Source organism: Balearica regulorum, chromosome W, assembly GCF_011004875.1.
Source record: "Balearica regulorum gibbericeps isolate bBalReg1 chromosome W, bBalReg1.pri, whole genome shotgun sequence".
Lineage (NCBI taxonomy): Eukaryota > Metazoa > Chordata > Aves > Gruiformes > Gruidae > Balearica > Balearica regulorum.
In genome coordinates, this window is record NC_046219.1 from 12,314,913 (window position 1) to 12,337,416 (window position 22,504).

Genomic DNA, 22,504 nt, shown 5'->3' on the forward strand with positions numbered 1-22,504 from the left:
TTTGCTCCTGAAGGTCTGCACCCCGTGGAGGAGACTCACGTTGGAGAAGGTCGTGAAGGACTGTCTCCCATGAGATGGACCCCACGCTGGAGCAGGGGAACGATGAGAGGAGTCCTCCCCCTGAGGATGAAGAAGCGGCAGAAACACCGCGTGATGAACTGACCGTAACCCCCATTCCCCATCCCCCTGTGCCGCTGAGGGGGGAGTAGGTTGAAGCTGGGAGTGAAGTTGAGCCCGGGAAGATGGGAGGGGTGGGGAAGGTGTTTTAAGAATTGGTTTTATTTCTCATTCCTCTACTCTGTTTTGCTTGGTAATAAATTAGATGAATTCCCTCTCTAAGTTCAGTCTGTTCTGCTTGTGACGATAATTAGTGAGTGATCTCTCCCTGTCCTTATCTCGACCCATGAGTTTTTCGTTATACCTTTTCTCCCCCGTCTAGTGAACGAGGGGAGTGATAGAGCGGCTCTGGTGGGCACCTGGCCCCCAGCCAAGGTCAACCCACCACAGTCATATTTCAATAAAATAACTTTTGCTGATGCCTTTGATAGTGGTTCTTTAAGCGGTCTAAATCACCCATTCACGACAAATTAGCATAGTCGGCAGGATTCTAAATAAGGATTCGCGACAAGTAGACACAAGGTAACAGTCAGCTGTCATTGCAAAGGGCAGTCCTAACCCTCATTCTTTCAATCTGGCTAGGTCTAAAATTTATTTAACCCTGCTGTGGGCCATTTTAGGGAGCAAACTTGCAGAAAAACAGTGATTTTCCATAAGACCTTGTTCAGGGAGTTAAAATGGCAGAATCACACCAGCACTTGTGCAAGTGCAATCGTTATTATGGAATTACAATTATTCTGGAGCATCTACAATAAAAACAAGAGTTGTGCAATTTTCAGGGTGTTTTCACATAAAATAAAAGGTGTACTTGCAAGCATTTTCTAGTGTTTTCACTTGTACTGTTCAAAATTAATATGTCATACTCTTAGTCTTAAAATAAGTAGCTGATATAAACAGATCTTAGATACAAGAAACATGGAGACAACAAGGTTCAGTTAGTTTTTAAATAGTACAACATAGCAAATCATTGTGCTGCAATTAGAGATATCACAATGAAAATAAAACACAGTTTAGATGTGAATTAGCATTGTGAATTACAGAACGGGGATTAACTGCATGAATCAAATACAAATTAAGTATCTCAAATGGTTCTATTTGCAATGTTACATAACCCCTAACATGTATATTTAACTCTTGCAATGTAAATCTGTGTTCGACTGAATATAAAAACCACATTTTCATAGCATTTCTCAAATTGCAAATGAAAAAAATTATGCTTATGTCCAACAAATAGAAAGAGAATTGAGAATCCGACAATGTAACTTGATACTCACTGATGTTAAACAAATTTAATTATTTTAGACATTAGATAAAATCTAACAGATATTTTCTTTGAAAAGTTGCAGAGATCTAATGATTTGTTGGTTGTTTTTTTTAAAAAAGATGTGCTCAAAGTAATGACTTGTATTTATTGTAATTAAGACCAAGTCTGCAAAATTTTCCCTGCCAGTAAAAAACCCCTGGGTGCTTGTAAAACTAGCAGCAGGATAAGAATCTGGGAATAGAATCCATCAATATGCCATTTATAATAATGTAATTGTTTGGCTTCCAAATGAAGCTCTTGAGAGCAGAATTTCAAAAGGCCAACCTCAAATGGCAGTCCTAAATGTCCTTTAAGTTTCAATTCTTAAAGAACTTCAAATGCAAGTCTAATTATTCAATATGACAAGACGAAATACAAATTCTTAACAGCACTCCCATTCTACTACATATTGTAAATACATGGACATTTTTAGCTGCTCTTCTAATCCCTTCTCCTTTGCTGTCCATTAAATTCACAGTGAAACAAAGTCAGTGTGCTCCACAATTCAGCAAATTTGGGAGTCTTACAAAACAAAAGTAACAAGAGGAAAAAAAACAGAAAAATTGATTCAGGGAACTGTAGATGTATACATCCTCACACTGATTTAATCAACATTTTAATTTAGGTATTTAAAATATTGTTCAAAATATATTGAGGAAAAAATTAAGAAAAATACCATAAAACATAGAAGCTGAAGAACAAATCAGTTACTTCTTCAGCACTACACTTCATTTTTCATCAGTTTGCTACGGATTCAACTACTTCTGTTTCTTGCTTCTACACATATTTCTATTTGGCCAGGGAAAAAAAAAAACCAAAAGCCAAATCAACCACAAACAGTTATCCCCAAAACAAAAACAGAAGGAAAAAACTGTAAACAACAGAGACTTAAAACATATTTTTAGAGAAAAACAATACTTGAGCTTTTTCAGAATACCATCTTTTTCTTTACCCTTCCCAGATACTAAGACTGATCCCCAGACTTTTAAGACTTTTAAACTAATCATTAAAATATATAAATATTCAAGGCTCAAGTAAAACTCATCCTTATTTTGGATCAGTATCTTTAACCTTTACTTCTAACGCAAGTAGAACGCAAAGATTTTCTTTAACACCTCCAAGTTTCTGTATTTTGTCCATTACACTTGCCTAACACTTGTCTTTGAGGGTGTGTTTTTAACAGCTTGATAAGAGACAAACACTCATGCTTAGTACTGAAACACACACAGAATAGTATTTTCAATTTGATTTAACAGAAGCTGGCTTATGCGCAAAAAATTCATCTAGCTCTTGCAACAATGTATTCTTTTCTCATAGGGAAGACTATAAAACACAATCTGAAAAACCCTCAGTTATTGAAGAATTGGCAGAGATAGTAATGAGATGGAAGCTGTGCAAAAAATTTCAGTAAGCAAGTCCCACTTTTCTCTGTGAAGGTAACTTGGAAATTTTAAATATGCTTTCTTCTTAATGATACCTATTAACTTATTTTTTGCCTCACAAAAATGGGCAGAGTTAATAAAGTCCCTTATCCCCACATACTCTCTCCTTTCCCTGCATCTACTAGCTGCTTTACTCTAAGAAATATAAATAACAACCATGAAAACAGCATTCTCTTACAACAAATTGTGTGATTCAGTTAAAATTCTAAAGCATCTTTTGATCCTAACTTACTTTTCCTACTTAATTCAAATTAAGGGTCTTTCATCCTTTGGAATCCCAGAAGTTTAAGATGCCAGTAACTGTTGCTAATGAATCCACAAACATTAAAAAAAATAAGTTTAGCATTTTCCTACAATCCCCAAAGATGTTTGATGTTTTTCTAAAATTTGTATTTAACCCGCCCCCACCAATACAACACATGTTGCACTATTTACTTGTAGCAAAGGCAAACAAAGGCAAATTCATACATTTTGCCATTTTGAGCAGAATAGAGTGAAATTTGTAGTAGTTCTTCATTTTCCTGAAAGTTTTGTTCTGTAACTTCAGATCTCCCAATAGTTCTGTTTCCTATATACCTGCTGTAAAGAGTACCACATTTTGTCTGGGGAGTAATATTTTTAAACAAAGAAAAAAAAATTTCAGAAATATACATTTTCTGTGGCACTCTACAGTGAACCAATTTAGAAAACAGGATAGCTGTGATGAGCTTTTGGTAGCCCACACAATAGCTGGAGTCTCCCGAGGGCAGATGGCTTTGTGCCCAAAGAGGTAATAATACTGTAGCCCAGCCAGAAGTGTGTTCTCTGACCACACTGTCTCCCATTAGAATCAGCTGCAGTCTCCTAGCCAGCCAAAAGGCCTTAGGCACACATATTGCTATGGAAGCATACCATCAATAAGGAATTTGGATGCTTTCTCAAGTTCCCCTGCACTGTCCACTGTACTTGTGCATCTGTAAACAAAAACATCTGCACTATCATTGCAAAAAACAAAAAAAATAATCAAAAAGCTTTCTTCTCTGAACCACCAATATAATCTATCTTTCTGCTTCTTTAATCATTAGACAATACAATCAAAAACTCCCAGTGGGTTGGCATTAATGGAGATTGCCAAACAGGTGTAATATATAGATGCAAGTCAAAGTATGCAAACTCATGTGCTGGTATCACAATAACTTTCATAACAGCTACACAGAGATTTTAATGTAGATGCACTACCTCTTCACTATGAGGCAGAAAAGTTTTCTTAACAGACTTATGCTCAATGACTGAAGTATAGATAAAGGGTTAACTCCAACAAGGATTTCAGCTCAAAATCTGGAAGATTAATTTAACTGCACTGATACTTTTTGTGTTGCGTTTGCGTGGCAAGGTTTTGGTAGCAGAGGGGGCTACAGGGGTGGCTTCTGTGAGAAGCTGCCAGAAGCTTCCCCTGTGTCTGACAGAGCCAATGCCAGCAGGCTCCAAGACAGACCCGCCGCTGGCCAAGGCCAAGCCAATCAGCGCCTCTGTGATAACATATTTAAGAAGGGAAAAAAACCAGTTAGGGAGAGAGAGCTTTTGCAGCCAGAGAGAGGAGTGAGAAGATGTAAGAAACTCTGCAGACACCAAGGTCAGTGCAGAAGGAGGGGGAGGAGGTGCTCCAGGCACCGGAGCAGAGATCCCCCTGCAGCCCATGGTGAAGACCACGATGAGGCAGGCTGTCCCCCTGCAGCCCATGGAGGGAGGATGAGGGGGTGTAGAGATTCCACCTGCAGCCCGTGGAGGGGGGGCGGAGGTTGAAGCTGGGAGTGAAGTTGAGCCCGGGAAGATGGGAGGGGTGGGGAAGGTGTTTTAAGAATTGGTTTTATTTCTCATTCCTCTACTCTGTTTTGCTTGGTAATAAATTAGATGAATTCCCTCTCTAAGTTCAGTCTGTTTTGCTCGTGACGATAATTAGTGAATGATCTCTCCCTGTCCTTATCTCGACCCATGAGTTTTTCGTTATACCTTTTCTCCCCTGTCTAGAGAAGGAGGGGAGTGATAGAGCAGCTCTGGTGGGCACCTGGCCCCCAGCCAGGGTCAACCCACCACACTTTTGTTTACAGAACCTCATGCTGCATAGTCTAACCACCAAAATTTCTGAAGCAAGTACACAGATTCACTATTGTCGCAACCTCCAAAGAAAGAAAAGCAGTTGTTTCACATTTAAGAGGTATTGCTGATGATGGGGACTGAAGTAATTCCCTGAAGTAGTCTCCAGAGTCCCTGCCACATCATAGCCCAAAGCACCAAAAAGGGCCATGTAGATGTTGCTACACTGCAAATAATAATAATAAAATAATAATAATAATAATACCAACAACAACATCATCATCAATGACAATGATCTGCAGTACTACAGTCAAAGCATTGAGATTTCCTTTGTTCTTTTTCTCATAAAAGACAAGAAAACAATGTGAATTGAGAAGGAAGCCTTTTCTTAAGCTTTCATATGAACTCAAAAGCAAATATTAGAACTAAAGCAGGACTGTGAAAATAAAAAATACATTTTAAGACACTTATTGGGGTAAGTAAAAAGTAATAGCTGAGATCTAGTCCAACCCTTGCAAAAGTCTCTGAATTAGTGTTCCTTTGTGTTAAGCATGGATAGTTCCAGGCTCAAGATAACTTTTTTATGGTCTGGTCTGCCTGTTGTTACGTTGAGCTATAGAATGGTAACTCTATGGCTCAAATATCTCAAATATCTGTACATAGACTCGAAAGAAGTATTTGATACTGTACACATGCAGGATAGAAAAAATAATATAGTGTGTAAATGAAGGTTAGCCTTTATAACAGAAAGAGATATGAATATCTAGTGGGATTTCAGTCACTTAAAGATACATACCTAGCTATCAGAATGCTAATGAGAGTTTAGTATTCTACAAAGGAAGCAGGCCTCAAAAATCAGTGAGCTCCTCTAATTATATATGAACATTCCCACCAAGCATCATCCTAAAACATTTTATAAGGCAAGCTGCTGCAGCATTCCACCAGTTGTGACACGTACGGACATGAATAAAGGCAAATGGATGATGGTTTTATAGACACACGGAAGCAGACTGAAGCAAATAAATCAGAAGTGGGGCAGTTGTTAGGCTTTTGAAAATGAGGAAGCTTTGGTTTGCCAGAACAGAAGAGGGGAAAGCTAATTTGAATAAATGGACAATTTTTATTTTAATTAATCTAACAACATACAATAAGTGACGCTGGCATAAAATAAGCAACAGTGAGTCTGCAGCTCAGGATGCATCTCAGATTGTGAGAAAATATATGTACTGTTTTTCTTGTTAAAAGAGGCATTTGAGTATGTGTACTTTCATGACACTAAAAGGCAAAGTGGATGGCTAGCAATAAGGAGATACTGATCTTATTCAGATGAATGAAGAAAATGTAATTACGCTGATACAATTGCACTGTTAATTATAATACAGTACCTACTACATATTTAGCCCACATCTATGGGAACAGTATTTTCAGAGTATACACAAGACAACTACAGAAGAGGGTTTATAAATAAAAACCTTACACCCGCTACTTAATTTATCTACAAAGGGACATTAATTGTCTTGAAGACAGTAAAGATCTTTGTCAACTACCTTGAAAACAGTTACAAAATGTATCTCTAGTATACTGTGAGGGAGTCATTGGGAAGATAAAGGTTTTGCTAAGGTCAAAATAATAAAAAAAAATTGCACTTTCCTCAATAGACAGAAAAAAAGTTTTATTGTTTGGATTCTTAAACAAACAAGGCAAATACAAAAGCCACCTACTAATACTAGGAAGAAAAACATAATATTATGTCATACCCTGAAAAAGAGTCCCCAGTAAGTATATCAACGAACTGGAAAAATCCTGCCCAGCTAAAAAGGTAAACAAATCAACAAGTCAACAAATCAACTAAAAACTGTTTTACATTTGTATCTACTTTTGGAAACTGTCTCCTTTCTAGTTTAAGGGGGGGGTGTGCATGACAGAAAGAAATGTTATCCCACCCAAGCATATATTTTTATTAACTACATTTAATTTTCAATAACTGGAAATACTCAGGCACTCAAAATCTGCTCTTCCCCTCCATCCCAAGGAATCAATTTACACACATTCATGCATACATATAAACATTAACATAAGCAAAGCAAAAGCTTTTTAAAAAAGCTCCATAAATCTGTACTTGTAGTTACAAATATAACAATAATCCATATTCTTCTTGTTGATAAAAAGAAAAGTTGGTATCTCTCAGAGTAAATCATGCATGAAAAGAGGAATTATTTTTTTTAAACTGCATATGCTTCACATGTGGCTTCATGCTGCTTTATGTGAATGCTTGCCATTGCAAAGCTTTGCATGCCTGGCTCAGTGCCAGTTGACAGCTCAGCTGGATATCGATGCACATTCTGATCCCCCCCTTGCAGCATGTCACTTCTGAATTGTTTCTGCAGTAGAAAGTTTATTCAACCTTTCTCTCAAATTCAGTGGACTGACCATCATTCTGCTATTTAATCATAGCAGAACAAGTAATTTTTCTGACAGCACAAAGATCAGACAGCAGTCCTAATGAACAGCTTGATACAAATGGAATTTTGACTGCTTTAGCCTCAATTAATTCTGCTGTCAAAACAAATGATGGCTTTTGGTGTTTAGATGTTAAGCAGCATCACAAAGGTCAATTTTGTAAGGACACAAACATATAAGCAATCTTTTTCTTGCTATCATTTGATCCTGTTTCATATTTATAAAAATTTTTCAAGCTTTCAAATTTAGAAGGCAGGAAACCAAAATATATTTTCTCAACATTACTGTTTCTAACACCAACTTCCCATTTTTATTGTCTGTTCAAAAATGAGAAGCATTTTTCTAAAAAGATAAGGAGAATTTAATTTTTCCCTGGAAAAGGACTTTTATTTTAGAATTAAAAAAGAAGAAACAAAACCAAATTCAAGCATAGCTTATTTGTAGGAATGCAGAATAAAGATGAATGGCTGTTATAATCTTTGAGGTAAATAACATATTTATGGTATATTTATCATGCTAGTATCAGACTGCCTCAAGCAAATGTTAGTGTTTGGATTCAGTCAGCGCTACTTCACCAAAAAGATGATAAGGGTCAGAAAATATAACAACTGGCCTAATAACAGGCCAATCTGAGGGGAAAATATTGAAGTAATACTGGTAAAATTGTATCCTTAAATCTAATTCTACAAATATACAGTTCCACTACAATAATCACTGAATTTCTGGCTACTTTTTGTTACATCCTCAGGCTTATATATCAGTCTAGCTGATATATAGCCTCTAGACATGTTTAAGACTTGACCAAATCCTCGTTTTTTAAATTCATGTTGAAAAAAAGAAAACTATAGTATGGTGATAGTACTCCTTTCAAAAAAGAAAAGATAGAGCTGATAGTGGCAGCATAACTAACTACAATTATCAGTAGCAACATGTGTAGCACTTCCAAGGAAAGTCTTGGAAGACTTGGAAGATGAAGAAATTAACATACAAAGAGAGCATCCACTAAACAAGCAATCAATTCTAACCCTGATTCTGTTACTAGGCTTCTGGCCCTGCACTCAGTTCACTAGATCAAAGGAAACATTATTCATCTCAGGTTCTTCAGGTACTGTGGGTACAAGCTCTGTGAATACAGTAATCATGCTACTCTTAAGGGGCAGTATTTCCCTGTGGCTTAGGGAAAAACAAAGTAGAAAAGGATGATAATCGGAGTAGTTTTAAAAAATTACTATCAATTAAGATTTTATCAGGAGCAAGGAGAGAGCAAATTTTTTTCTCTAAACTAAAAAGGTGGCAAACATCTTCAGTTACAAAGAAAATAATTTTTATTGCTCAGATAACACAAGAATTTTCAACAAGAAATATTAAACACATACTCAAGGCAAAGTTTAAAGTTAGAGATCCAACGAGCCTGCAATGCCTGAATATGACAACACACACTGGAAGTTTCAGTCATAATTTATGAAAGCATGAGGTTTGTGAGCAGCAAAATTAACATCAGCTAGGACATCAACCTGCAGAATGCTATGTTCCCCAAAATCCCATCTGCCACATCACTCCCAGTCCCTTTCTCATTCTTTTTCTATTCTACTTTACACTTCAACTTCATCCCATATTTCCTTTCTGGCTGGATAAACAACAGAATGTGAGATGTAGTTGGTTTTGAACTGTCCACAGACTAGGTGGTTTACTAACATACACACATACATGCAAACGCATAATCAGCTGCCTGCTGACTCTCCAAATGAGTAACTCTCATCATTACAACTGCCTTTCCCTTAAATGGCACGACTAATTTGGGTCCTTTTTCTTTACCTATCTCCTCATTTTTCTAAAATCTTTGCAACCTCTACTTTTCCGTCAAATTGGGTCAAAAGTAGCAAAGTTTTGTCAAAGCTATATGGGTGGGTGCGGAAAAAACCAGTAAGAAACAGCAGGCTGCATAAGCCTATAAGACTCTGCCTGACTGCATGGTGTGTGATAATGTGTGTTAATTTTCTTTCTAGTAGCTGGTCCAGTGCTGTGTTTTTGATTTAGGATGAGAATACTGTTGATAACACACAGATGGTTTTAGTTGTTGCTAGGCAGTTTTGTGTCTACACTAAGTCAAGGACTTTTCAGCTTCTCATGCCCTGCCAGGTGCACAAGAAGCTGGGAGAGCACAGCCAGGACAGCTGACCCAGACTGGCCAAAGGGATATTCCCTACCATAGAACATCATGCTCCAGATAGAACTGGGGAAGCTAGCCAGGAGGCAGATTCGCTGCTCTGAAAAAGACTGGGCATCAGGTTGAGGTTTTTTTCTGCATGCGGTAAGCAACTGGATTTGTGCATCACTTGTATTATTATTACTGTTATTATTGTTGTTGTTGTTGTTATTATTATTATTATTCTCTTCCTTTGCTATCCTATTAAACTGTCTTTATCTCAACCCATGAGTTGTTTTGTTTTTTTTTTTTCATTTTCCTCCCCATCCCCTTGCAGGGGAAAGGGGTGAGCAAGCAGCTGCATGGTGCTCAGCTGCCAGCTGGGGTTAAACCACGACAATGTCTCAGGATGTTATTTCTGTTCTCAGGCATTTAAAAGCTCTTCATCCACAATTTTTTTATTATCATAGTAGCACTCATCCCGCATACTACTGCATTTTCTAATGACTATCACTTAATATCTTTTTCCTACTTATGTTACTTAAATGGACATTTCTTTGCTCTCTCAGCCCAGAAAAATTATTTGCTTCAGGCTGCAACTGTTTCTTTTTTGTTTGTAAGCAGGAAAATTCAAGAGCAGCCAACAGTACTTCGTGTGAGTCCAAAATCACTCAAAATCACTCAAAAGCCAGCTTTTGCCCTATTGCATCTACAAATGTTGTCTTAAGGTTTTTTTTGTTGGGGTTTTCTTTTTTTCCATTTTTTCCCCGTCTCTCACTTGCTGCTGACTATATTTATACTCTACTTCAGTGTGTTAGCTCTGTGGAAGAGATCATACCAATATACTGCAGAATCATAATGAAGTCCAAAAAACACTAACAACTGTATGTTCCCAGAAGGTGTGGCAAAAGCATTCTTAAATATTATGCTGATGTGACACATCAACAACATATGCTATTTTCTTTTCTGCTGTTTTCTCTTTTTGTTGAATAGTTGAATGCAGTTGAGTTTGGGGTGGTTATTTTACAACATTTCTTGCTAGATATCACAGACAGCTCTTGATTTCTCCCAGTACTTCAGAGGAAGTGGATGTTCATCCAATTCATTCTGTGAATTGGATGAGCTCTTCCTTCTCAAATAGAATGAGTCCAAACAATTTTTCACTCACTAGGAAAAGATCACCAAGCTTTCAAGTTCAGATGTGGACTTGTATGTGTGTGTATGTACATGTCAGGAAATTCCTTTCCAACACTATATATTCAATGAGGCTGCTACAGCAATAATAATTTTTGTTTTCAATATGAATTTTTCTTGCTACTGCTTAAAACACAATCGCACTAAAAGGAAAAGCTTAATTGGCTTCCTCAGAGTATCACATTTGTAGCCCTGCCTGCCAAATAATGTTAAATTCCCAGTTGGTTGGCATATTCAGCTAATATTAGCAGTGCAATGCTGCCAGTCTTCCACCTGCATTAAGAGACTTTTGGAGGAAAACCTGTACAGTTATAACTCTCTAGACAATTAAAAATAAATAAATTGCAAATTAAAACAAGTTTGCAACTTAGGTATATGTAATTATTAAAAATCTATGCTGGCAGATGAGACTTCCTAAAGTTTACACCAGCTTTGGCAGGTTTGTTGTCTATGAAGGGATCCAACTTTTGCAGGCAAAATCAAAGAGATCTAGGACAGGAAATAAGATACATTTGTTGGTACAGCTCTTGAGCTTGCACCTCCTCTTTGAAAACAAGAGCTCTACAGCACAGCACCCTTAAATACTTTAAAAAAAAAAAAAGCCTCAAGCCTAGCTTTTTATGAAAATCCTCAAAGATATCCACACTTCTCTCATTAGCTTCTGAAATATAGCAATGGAATGCCTTCCTTTACAAAGAATACTTTTCTGAATCCCTTGGGTACCGTCAGTGTCGATAAACTAAAGTCATTCCTCAGTCAACCTTCTGTGTAGAATTATGTGTGGGCACAGGCTTTGAGAAACTGAAACACTTCTGGCTATTTATGCATCTACTCAGAAGTGTTGGCTGCAATAAAATATACATAATATTTACAGAAAAATATAAAGAAAATAATTTATAAGAACATAAAATAAATACTTGCTTTGTTATACTTCCTTGTGGAAAATAAGCTCAAAGATGTCATGCAGAGCTGTTAAAAAATTAGCATTAACCATTTTTAGTGTTTATTGCCATCTACTTTGCTGCTGTTTAGCTTCCTAGAAAAGCATTTCTATAAACTCTATAAACTATTATGTTATCAAACTGCCGTGGTTTAGCCCCAGCTGGTAACTAAGCACCACGCAGCTGCTCGCCCACTCCTCCCCTCTCCCCAGTGGGATGAGGAGGAGAATGGAAAAAACTTGTGGGTTGAGATAAAGACAGTTTAATGGATAATAAAGGAAGAGAATAATAACAATAATAGTAATAATAATATATAAAACAAGTGATGCATAAATGCAATTGTTCACCACATGCAGAAGGAAAAAATACCCAAAAACCCGATGCCCAGTCCGTTTCCGAGCAGCGATTCCACCTCCCAGCTAGCCATGGAAAAAACAAATGCCACATGCAGCACTGTTTCAAGTCTTTCTCTCTCAAAGCAGAGTTTATTATTCAAGAACATAAAAATCTAGTAGCTTTAATCAAAGCAAGCTTCAATATTCCATGGCCCTTGCTTTGCCTCTCAATCTCTGGGAAAGGACTAACTTGTTTCTAAAATTTCTTAGTGGAATGCAGTTGTTCTTAAACCCTTTTTCATCTACTTTGTCTTGTTCATCTTGTACATTTCTTCATTAGATAGAAAACATGTAGTTTAACACAACACACTAACTTAAATAGGAATATTAACATGGAGTGAGCACAACTGTGCATTTACAATATGCTAGTTACTTTTCACTAGCTTCCTAGTCGTGATGCAGCTCACTTCAATGCTCTTGCATTCACTTTGGGAAAAAACAACAACAAAAACACATAAGCAGTGCTCCATAGACATTTAGGACTAAAATGCACATGTCAAGAAATTAGAAAAGACCTGATAGTATGTCAAATTCACACTGAACTTTGCACTAACCCCCCCACTGCCACCAACAGCCAGCCACATAAAACATTATTCTAATCAAATGAACAATAATTCAATTGAGTTCACTAAATCAGAAGTCAGCTGAATTAAAGCCTAGGTAAGATTTGTTTCTTTAAATGTTTAGTAAATTGAAGTACTGATGCTTTATGATTCTGGTAACAGGCAATGCTGGCAGCATTAATGAATTTGTAAGGAATTCAGATTAAACTGTTTTGATTGCCATCCAAATAGTAAACATAATGGTTTATCAACAGTTTTGCAGCCTGTGAAAAAATCCACATTGCTTTCAGCAGGAATGCCATACCTAAATAAACCATTATTTTTTAAGACTTCAAAATATAAACTGTGTTAGCACTCCAGAAACAGAGCTCCCAAATGTGTTCCCTCAGAACAAACAAGGATCACCAGCATGTTGACAAGGATGCCAGGACGCATTTTTCTGATATGCACTACCTTGCGAGGCAGTGAATATCTTGACATTATAGCTGTCCTAATTCACTGATAAATTTCTCAACTCTACACTAATTGATAGCCTTCCCAGAAAGAATTTCAAAATGATAAAAAAAAAAATAATCCTGAACTAATGTCTCCATTAAACTTTCCCATGACTGGAGTTACCAGGAGCCTTGAGACAATTTTTTCTTCATGGGCAAATAAAGCAAAATAGGTTTCAGCAGCTCCAAAAAGCAACAGACCAAACTTTTTTTTTTTTTTTTTAAAACCAGCATTACTGATCAATTACTGAACAAATTGCCAATTTCTGGTTTTGGTGGATGGAGGAAAAGGATTAGAGACAAAATATCTGTCCTTTTCTGAATCTAGTTAACTGTGAAAGCACCATTTGATTAAAAGGATTTATACTATTATTCCTAATATCTAAAAGGACAAGGGTGACAAAAGTCAAACGCTTTACTATATGTGCAAGAGCCAGTGACAGCTGATCAACAGCAATTGTGGACAACAAACATTGTCAACAACTTCCATTATCATTTAATCCAAAGAGCGGATAGATTGCAGGCACTAATTTTACAATGTTTTAACAAATGCAAACTTCTTCTAGCCCCTCCATAAAGTTCAAGGTTATTGGATGGATAGTGAAAGGAGACAAGAAGTATTTTTATGGGCTTTTGTTTTTCACAGCCCAAATTCTAGATGCTTTTACTGGTACACTTAGAAGACAACTTGTATGTGACTATTCCTCTTTGCCAGATTTTCTCTACCTATTTGTGTGGTTAAGGATGCAGGGTTGCAGTGTAAATCACATTCTGGCTGATTCTAATTGTGAAAGATGGATCAAGCTAGCACAAAACCAATGAAGAAATATTTATTATAGCTAAAAGATGACCCAGTGCACCTCTCACGCTGAATAATGGCACAGCATATGTAATAATTGACATCTGCAGATCACTGTTTTATTGGAGGGTTAAGGAGACAGAAAGGATTTTGGCTTTCCACTGTTGTCTGTATTACAATAAAAATTCTGGTTTTCTCTATTAAATTTTTAAGAAAAATACAAAACTAAGAGCAACAGCTTAATAAATTACCAACAACCACTAACAATGACATCAGAACAAATTAATGAAAACAAATCATCTAAATTTGGCTTTGGTTCCTGATTTTTTGGAAAATGCAGCACAGCTGAGTCTTCTCATTTGGCCTTCAAAGGTACCTTCTGGATAAACTGTGTAGTGGGCAAAAACTAATACAGGGACAAACACACAGTTTTCCACATATGAGAAGAGGGCACAGTAATTCAGTAGCTAAAAATGGAAAATCATTCATGACCATCTACAGCTATATAGACATTCACAAATATCTTTAAACACATATATTATCCTGCCAATTTCAGACATAAGATTTTAGAAGAACATGAGTTCATACTTCCTAGCAGTTTCTATTTCGTGCAGCATCAATTTTTCATACTGGAACAAATGAAATTTTTTAATAGGTTATTATTAGATTAAGTAAATAAAGCTAAAAGTCATTGATATGTCATTAAACTGGAATATACATCATCTCCGCGATTGATTGAATGTATACTTTGGGTGAAAGGAAAGTAGACATTTTGTCATGCCATAAATGAATTTTCCAAGTAACATGGATCAGAAGCCTATCAGAAAACTGATTCATCAGAAGTGGCCAACAACAGTTTTGATCAACACTGCAAGACCACGACTGACAGAAGTATCTTCCAACTGATAGTATCAAACTAGCTATTAGACTAATAGCAGGAACATATAAGCTTTAGAAAACAGTTCAGAGAACAAATTAAATTCTGACCTGAAGCCTGACTGGTTATTACAGGTCCTGCCACCTCTCTTTCTGTTTTTCAATGTTTTACATTTAAACGATCCCCTCCAGTTAAAATTAAAAGATTTGCAACTGAATATATGTGGCTATTTTTTTTATGCTGAATGGAAGTAACAAAAAAATGAATAAAACTTCTTCAAATATTGTATTAATACTAAATATTTACAAAATATTTAAAGTAAATTCAGTAAGAATTAGGTGATAAAGCTGGCTAGATAAGTTATTTAGGTAGCAGTTAAAGCCATTGTAAGGAAGTTGATAAATGAAGTTAAAAAACTCAAAGCATTACTGCTTAAAAGAAATGTTATTTGTACTAGAAAAACAGCATGTGTTAAACTTGAGAAACCCTTGTATATTAAGACTTCAAGTGACAGAAATTAGCCACCAGAGGGAGCCCATATAATCTGGTATAAAGGACATCACTGTACAAAGAGAAATTGCAGATATGCGGATAAAAGCTTAAGTAATTGCCTATATCTAGAAACCTTTATTGTAAATTGTTTATAATCTATGCAATAAACTAGCCTTCCTCAGTATTTCCTTTCAGATTCATTCTTATTTTTACAGATATAAATAAAAGCAAGTAAACTCTGCTATGAAGTAGTATATAGCTAGAATATACTGAAATAATCTAAAAGTTTGTTATGCATTATCCTTTTAGTTTATTTTGTTCTCAAAATTCAGTATTTCAGAACACAGCCCACCAACTAATTCAGTATATTAGCCCACAAATAATACGTGAGGGAGAATGCCTACACAATCCTGGGGATTTTTATAGTATTTCCTAATAGATTTAGGACTGGAATCTTCAGCAACAGTGACAGCCACAAGACATTCTTTCTACATTTGTCTTGTACACCAAGTCAGTATCATTTTTATATGTTGAATACTTAGATTTATCTGAGAAGCCATTTCCTTCTCCACCCTAATTACTAAATTCACACCACAGAAAGACTTCTCTAACATTTGCTCCATGAGTTAAAATACATTTCTATTAAGAACACGTGGTGGTGCAGCTGCCCAGGCCACTCTGAGGTTTCAGGATAAGCCCCATTGTGCTGCTATCTTGGATGCACATGCAGTGACTTAGGCATCAGGCACTCTGGCCACACCTGGGCCATCTGCTGCCTGAATTGTCCACCAGAATGACTCAGCATGGATTGTGGCCAGAATGGAGAATACTGACCAAAGCCAATTATCTCGAGATCCTATAAATAGCGATCCAAAAGTGAGACCTTTTGAGATCTCCGGGACTGCAGCAGGCTGTGTGACCCAGTATCTCCCCCTGTGCTGGGACACTTCTCAGGATAGATTTCACCAGGATTGAAAGATTGTCTGTTGATGATTTTGTGAGGACTCAAAGGCCTGATTTTGCAAGGTTCACTGACTGTCCATTGATGAATGCTGGCACATAAAAGTAATTCATGAAACTTACAAAAAGGGAAATTTTAATCATAGGAAAACCTCGGTGTGTGTGCAGTTTGGTTCAGAGCTATTTGCCTGTGTGTGTAATTTGATTCAGTATTGTTTATCTGCCTGTCTGTACATGTGATCTGATTTAACCTCCATCTGTGTGTGCAATCCTGCTGTAAGTTTCGGGCGACCCTTGCCATTCTTGAATCTTTAACTAAGTTGCTATTTTGATTGTAACAAATTCCATTGAATTGCTCTGTTAAATTGGCTGCTGATTAACTGCTGTTAAGAATTATACAACCTAATCTTCTGATCTATCTCAAAATATTAATAAATCCTAAATTGCCACTAAACCAAAGTCCTGTAACAAAATCTCATTTGCGATAGAACAGTTCTCAATTGCAGAACAGTATTTTTTCCCTCCCACACTGGATGTTTTTCCATTTTGTTCTTAGAAGACTGATACCTCACTTTGCCTTCCAAATCTTTGTAATTGTCAAAGCTATATGATTTTAAGTTAATAAAATTAATATAATAGGAGCAGTAACCATAATTAACATCACTAGCAGTCTGCTTCTAGTCTCCTATTTTTGACGTTTCACAACTTCTTGTGAATTTGTACTCTTTTGCTGCTGAATTTGTCTATGCTTTTCTCTGCACCATGACTACTTGATAAAGTTGATATCAATACAATAACTTCACTATGTAAAAGAAAATTCAAGATGCATACATTTCCACACTAAAAACATAATCTTTACTTAAAATATTTTGCTGTTAAAATAGTTGTAGGATTGAAGAAATGAAATTTACTATGGCAAAAGCTTTTCTTTGACACCAGGGAATACAAATGGGATTTGAAGAACTCTGTAAAGCAGTGTGTATAACTTCTCCCACTAAAGTGTTATTTTTCTTATGATTACTATGTTGTCTAGCAAAAAACCACACTAATAATGTGGATGGCCTGAAGTGCACAGTACTCTAGGATACATTAGCAAGGGTCTTTGTAACCCAGGGAGTCAAGGTCCTAAATGCAAAACAGAGATCCCTAGCCATGACATCTCAGCAATAGCTAATCAAAGAAGTCTGAACATTGAGTTTTCACGTGTCTTTACCCTGACTTCAGATCAACTGAACTTGAACCCTTGAAGTTCATTCTTTTTCTTTCTTATTGAAAAATTGTAATATACACAGGAAACATTTGAAAATTGTTCCATATATAATCTTACCTCAGCCCACTCAGGTATCAACATTAGCAGATCAGAGAGAATATGAAACAATGTTATATTAAAAACACCTCACAGAGGTATTGTAAGACACCTAGTAACCATATTTAATATAAACTCTCAAGATCTACTCTGTTATGTACATCCTTGCTCTGAAAAAAAAAAAATTTGTGCTTCTGTACTAGAAGGTAGAGATGCTAGCCAATGCTCAAAGAAAAATGGTACTACTGAATTCCTGTACTCACACACGTAGTGACCATGTACTCATGCCCAAATAGTAAAGTGAACTCTGTTTTTCCTATAATGTTAGATACATAGTACTGTGAGAGTGTCTTTTTATGCCAGTCCAGGAAAGTCTTATACACCACAACCAACAAGCAGTACTTTCAGAAAGTACTATTCAATTTGCTGCTTATTAAAGGAAGCAATCTACATATAAATTATTAAAATGCATAATTTTGTAAGCTAACCAAATAAACTGATGCAACTGTTCCAACAGTTCTATAAGCAGCTTTATAGACATTTGTTCTGAATATATCTATAAATTTATATTAAAGTTTGGAAATAGAATTTCTGCAGAAGCACATAACAGAGATAAGTTTGTGCAAGGAACTTCAGTTTCCTGACAAATTTCACTGATGTACCAAGGAGTGGTATAGTTTAAGAGCTTCCTCAAAGGTCTACATAGAGGGACTCAGAGCAATAAAATGCTATGCTTTATGAACACAAATACTACACTTACATAATAAATTGTGTTGTTAAATTTCTATGAATCGTTTCATATCAAAGCTCCGGGGAGACCTTATAGCACCTTCCAGTACCTAAAGGGGCCTACAGGAAAGCTGGAGAGGGACTGTTTATCAGGGAGTGTAGTGACAGGACAAGGGGTAATAGCCTTAAGGTGAAGTAGGGGAGATCTAGATTAGATATTAGGAAGAAATTCATCACTATGAGAGTGGTGAGATACTGGAACAGGTTGCCCAGAGAGGTTGTGGAGACCCCCTAACCTGGAAGTGTTTAAGGCCAGGTTGGATGAGGCTTTGGGCAACCTGGTCTAGTGGAGGGTGGCCCTGCCCATGGCAGGGGGGGTTGGAACTAGATGATCTTTGAGGTCCCTTCCAACCCAAACCATTCTATGAAAGCTAATGAATTCTGAGAATTTGAAATTGTAATTACATTACCACTACAACACATTAACAAATAGGGTTTGACCTTTTATTAGGAGTGGAAATCTAGTTTTTAAATTAACATTTCCTACTCTGTTATTTTTAATCTCTTACCAGGTCTTTCCTTGCCAGTTCCTTTTGATTCAGCAAATTTCTGTATTAAACTCTCAACTGTAGTATTTGTCATGTTATTAATAAACTCTTCATGCACCTTCAAAAATAAAAAATACAACACACCACACAAAAGGAAATTTAAAACCAGTAATTGAAAGAATGTAATTAAGTTTAAAAAGTGTTTTTCTCTAGAGTTAAGGTTCAAAATACTTGCCTCTACAATATATTACAGGGCTTCCAAAAATCAACAGACATTTTACCAAGGAAATCCCTTCTTTGCTCTAGTATTAGCAAGTGTGTGTATGATACAGATACAAATGAGGAATGAAAGAATACAGCTTGATGATGGGTCTAGGATTTACTTCCATTTCTTCCATCTAAACTACTTTTGTAATCCATAATTTTCTGAATTTGTCAGCAACATGTCCTACTATAACACTGGGAAGACAAGCGGTCTCTTAAGACAGCACCAGTTAAGGGTGTGAACTGTTACCACTGTATTATCACAGTTCCCACCTGCTTGAATAAAAGCATTACTGTTGTAATGGTTTTTTTGGTCTGACAAAGGAACAACCACACACTGTTAATAAGAAGCTTTCCCAACAAGGCAGTCTGTATATGCTTTCAAAATAAATAGTATAACCCTTGTGACCACCATTCATTAGCAGAAAACCTCAAAACTGAGGAAAATAGTAACTCAAATTAAGTGTATACAAATAAAACTACATTTCAGAACATCAAAAAATTAAGGACTACTTATAAGGATTATTAATTAAACCAACTTGCATCTAAAGAAAAGATACTAGAAAAGCTTCTTTTAACACTGTTACTGAAGGTCTTTTGCTCATAAAAACCCAAGTGTATCAAAAATTAAGTATCTTTTCAGATTGATATAATTTCAAATTTTAGCTAAAGAAAAGCACAAGTATCCTGAAATGTGTGAAATGAGTGCTAATTAATATCTAGGGAAAAGAACTTTGAAATACACTAACAATTCTCCAAATTGTCAAAAATATTTTGTTTTCTGTTAACACAAAATTTCATGATTATTCAGCCTTATACAATGAACAAAATTAATGATCCATTTAATAAAAAATTTCAGAGGCTTGAATAACAAAAGAGAATACACATATAGAAACATCACAAAAGACCAAAATGGCAATTTAGTAAATGTTCAAATCTCCTTCAAAGATCTCATAAACAAGTTCAAAACTTGCATAATGTTTGATATCTGTGATAAAAAGAACCACATCTGCTTGAAAGTCTTTTGAATTCTGTGGATCATTTCTGTTTATCTACTTCGACTCATACTGGTTTAAAAAGTTACCATCATTTGAAAGATGTGATCTTCTAATTACCATAAACACAGTAAGAAATGTTTCATTTAATAGTTAAGAAAAATATGCAGCATGATCCAAACAAACAATAATATAAAAATTACCTCTCCTATTTGTAAATGAATTTCTTTTATGGTATTTGACAATGATTCTATAATCCCTTTCATATGAAGAAGGTGTGTTTCTTCAATGTCTTGAAATTTCTGTAAACCAATACAAGCAATTATTCATAACGAAAATAATTCTTGAAATACTAAACCTTAAATTTTAATAATTAAATATACTAAAAAAAATTTTTTTCAGATATTGATCATGGTAATTACAGTGTTTAAGAAAGGAAGGTGCAGAATTCAGAGTTATGAAATAATGTACTTGATAATATCCTTTTAGAACCATTATCCAACTTTTTTACTTATTCTTTAAACCTTCATCTATCTTGATTTTTTTTTTAAATCTGACCTATTTCTACTAAAAGAAAATAGGAGGGTGTTTAAAAAAAAAAATCTTTTTTCCATAACTGAAGAGTTTTGGTTTTTCATCTAACCCCAGAAATCCTATTTCTGGATCTGTTTTGTACCTTATCACCCTCTCTTCCTGCTCACAATATACAAATGCTTTCTCTATATCTATATTCTATATATATATATTTTCTTTGTTTCTTTAAATGCTATTCATTTGTTTGATCTTTAAACTCACTGCATAAAAGCTTTGCAGTTTGTCTGGAATTTGTCCTCCTGTTCCATCTTACTGAGGCTTCCACCTGACACCCATTTTAAAACCATTTCCAACATCTCTAATGACCCCTTCCTAGACAAAGATCAGAAATAAAAATGTCCTCATCCTCCCCAACAGTCAACCATAGTCATCTTGAAATCTCTGTTTCCTCCTGCTCTGTCCTAGTTCTCTTTCTACTTCTGTAACTGTCCAGACTTTGGAGCACCACTTAATCCTCCCTCCAATTTTTGCAGGGTTCTCTGAAGACCATCTCTCCACATTTCACACTTCCTGGTACTCTGATTCACAGAGTACAACTCCATACAGACAAGTCAAATATCTTTTAATTTCTAAACTCTCAATCTTTCTTTTACCATACTTATATGCCTCTCTAGCCAACATTCAAGCAAATTAATTTTTTTTTTCCCTCAAGCAGCTTTCCTCTTAATTACAGAGGATATGGTCATCCTCTGTAGCCTATTCTGTTACTTCTTTTACTGACTGTCTGATTACATAAACTAGATTATTTTCCTTTCAAAGCGATCTATGGTCCATGTCTATAATATCTGCTCTCAATCACTATCAGTGTCAACACCTGTACGCAATGTGATCTTTCAGCCTGTTTCCACTACCTAATCTTTACCGAAAGTCAAAGCCAACTTTTGAGAGTATGCCTACGCCACTTCCTTTGTGTTTGGTTTGAGCTTCCCATAAAAGCCTGCAAAACATTCTCCTTTAAACTTTTATCTGTACTGTATATCAAAACAGATGACCATTCAGAGATTTATTTTTTTGTCTCTTATGTCAGTGGACAGCAACCCCCTCCCCTCAATTGTTTCTTTATTTCTTGTTTATTGTTTTATACTTAAGATTTAAAGTCTTTGAAGTAGAAGCCATCTTGGCCTTGTACAGTACGTAACACAAAGGGGTCTGATAAAAGACTAAAGCTATCTAGGTACTATAATACAACCACATCATTCATATCACAGATATAATCATTAATCAAATTGTTTCCTTTTAACTTTTGAAAGAACAGTCCATTTTTAAAAAAAAAAGATGTACTGAAATGAATCTGCAATGTTAATGACACAACAAATGCAAGTGTCCTGGTTTTGGCAGGGATAGAGTTAATTTTCTTCCTAGAAGCTGGTATAGTGCTGTGTTTTGGATTTAGGATGAGAATAATGTTGATAACACACTGATGTTTTTAGCTGTCACCAAGCAGTCAAGGACTTTTCAGCTTCTCATACTGCCCTGTCAACGAAAAGGCGGAGGTGCCCAAGAAGCCGAGAGGGGACACAGCCAGGACAGCTGATCCAAATTGGCCAAAGGGATATTCCATACCATACGACGTCATGTTCTGTTTATAACTGGGGGTTGGCTGGGAGGCAGTGTGGCTCAGGAACTAGCTAAGCATCGGCTTCGGGTGGTGTAAGGCTCTAATAACAAGTGAATGTCGCAAACATGCGTCTTGACCCAAGCAGGGATAAACTGATAATGAAGGAATGTGGCAGACATCTGTCTCAGCCAAGGACAGAACCTGCAGAGGCAGGATACCGTCGTCTTAGCCCATTCCCCTATTCCTGTGTGTTG

General features: G+C 36.1%; 1 protein-coding gene and 1 long non-coding RNA gene across 11 annotated transcripts in view; one reads left to right on the forward strand and one right to left on the reverse strand.

The window, feature by feature from the left end:
• Positions 1 to 22,504, forward strand: part of LOC142599245 (uncharacterized) — an 830,374-nt gene that overhangs the window by 153,208 nt on the left and 654,662 nt on the right. The window lies entirely within an intron of this gene.
• Positions 1 to 22,504, reverse strand: part of LOC142599160 (F-BAR domain only protein 2-like) — a 112,859-nt gene that overhangs the window by 59,532 nt on the left and 30,823 nt on the right. For all 10 annotated transcript variants that reach the window (XM_075738913.1, XM_075738911.1, XM_075738907.1 and 7 more), the window contains 2 exons: positions 20,302 to 20,400; positions 18,861 to 18,957 (listed from right to left, as the gene is read on the reverse strand). In XM_075738913.1, coding sequence (XP_075595028.1) covers positions 18,861 to 18,957; positions 20,302 to 20,400 — 196 coding nt within the window. The remainder of the gene's footprint in view (positions 1 to 18,860; positions 18,958 to 20,301; positions 20,401 to 22,504) is intronic.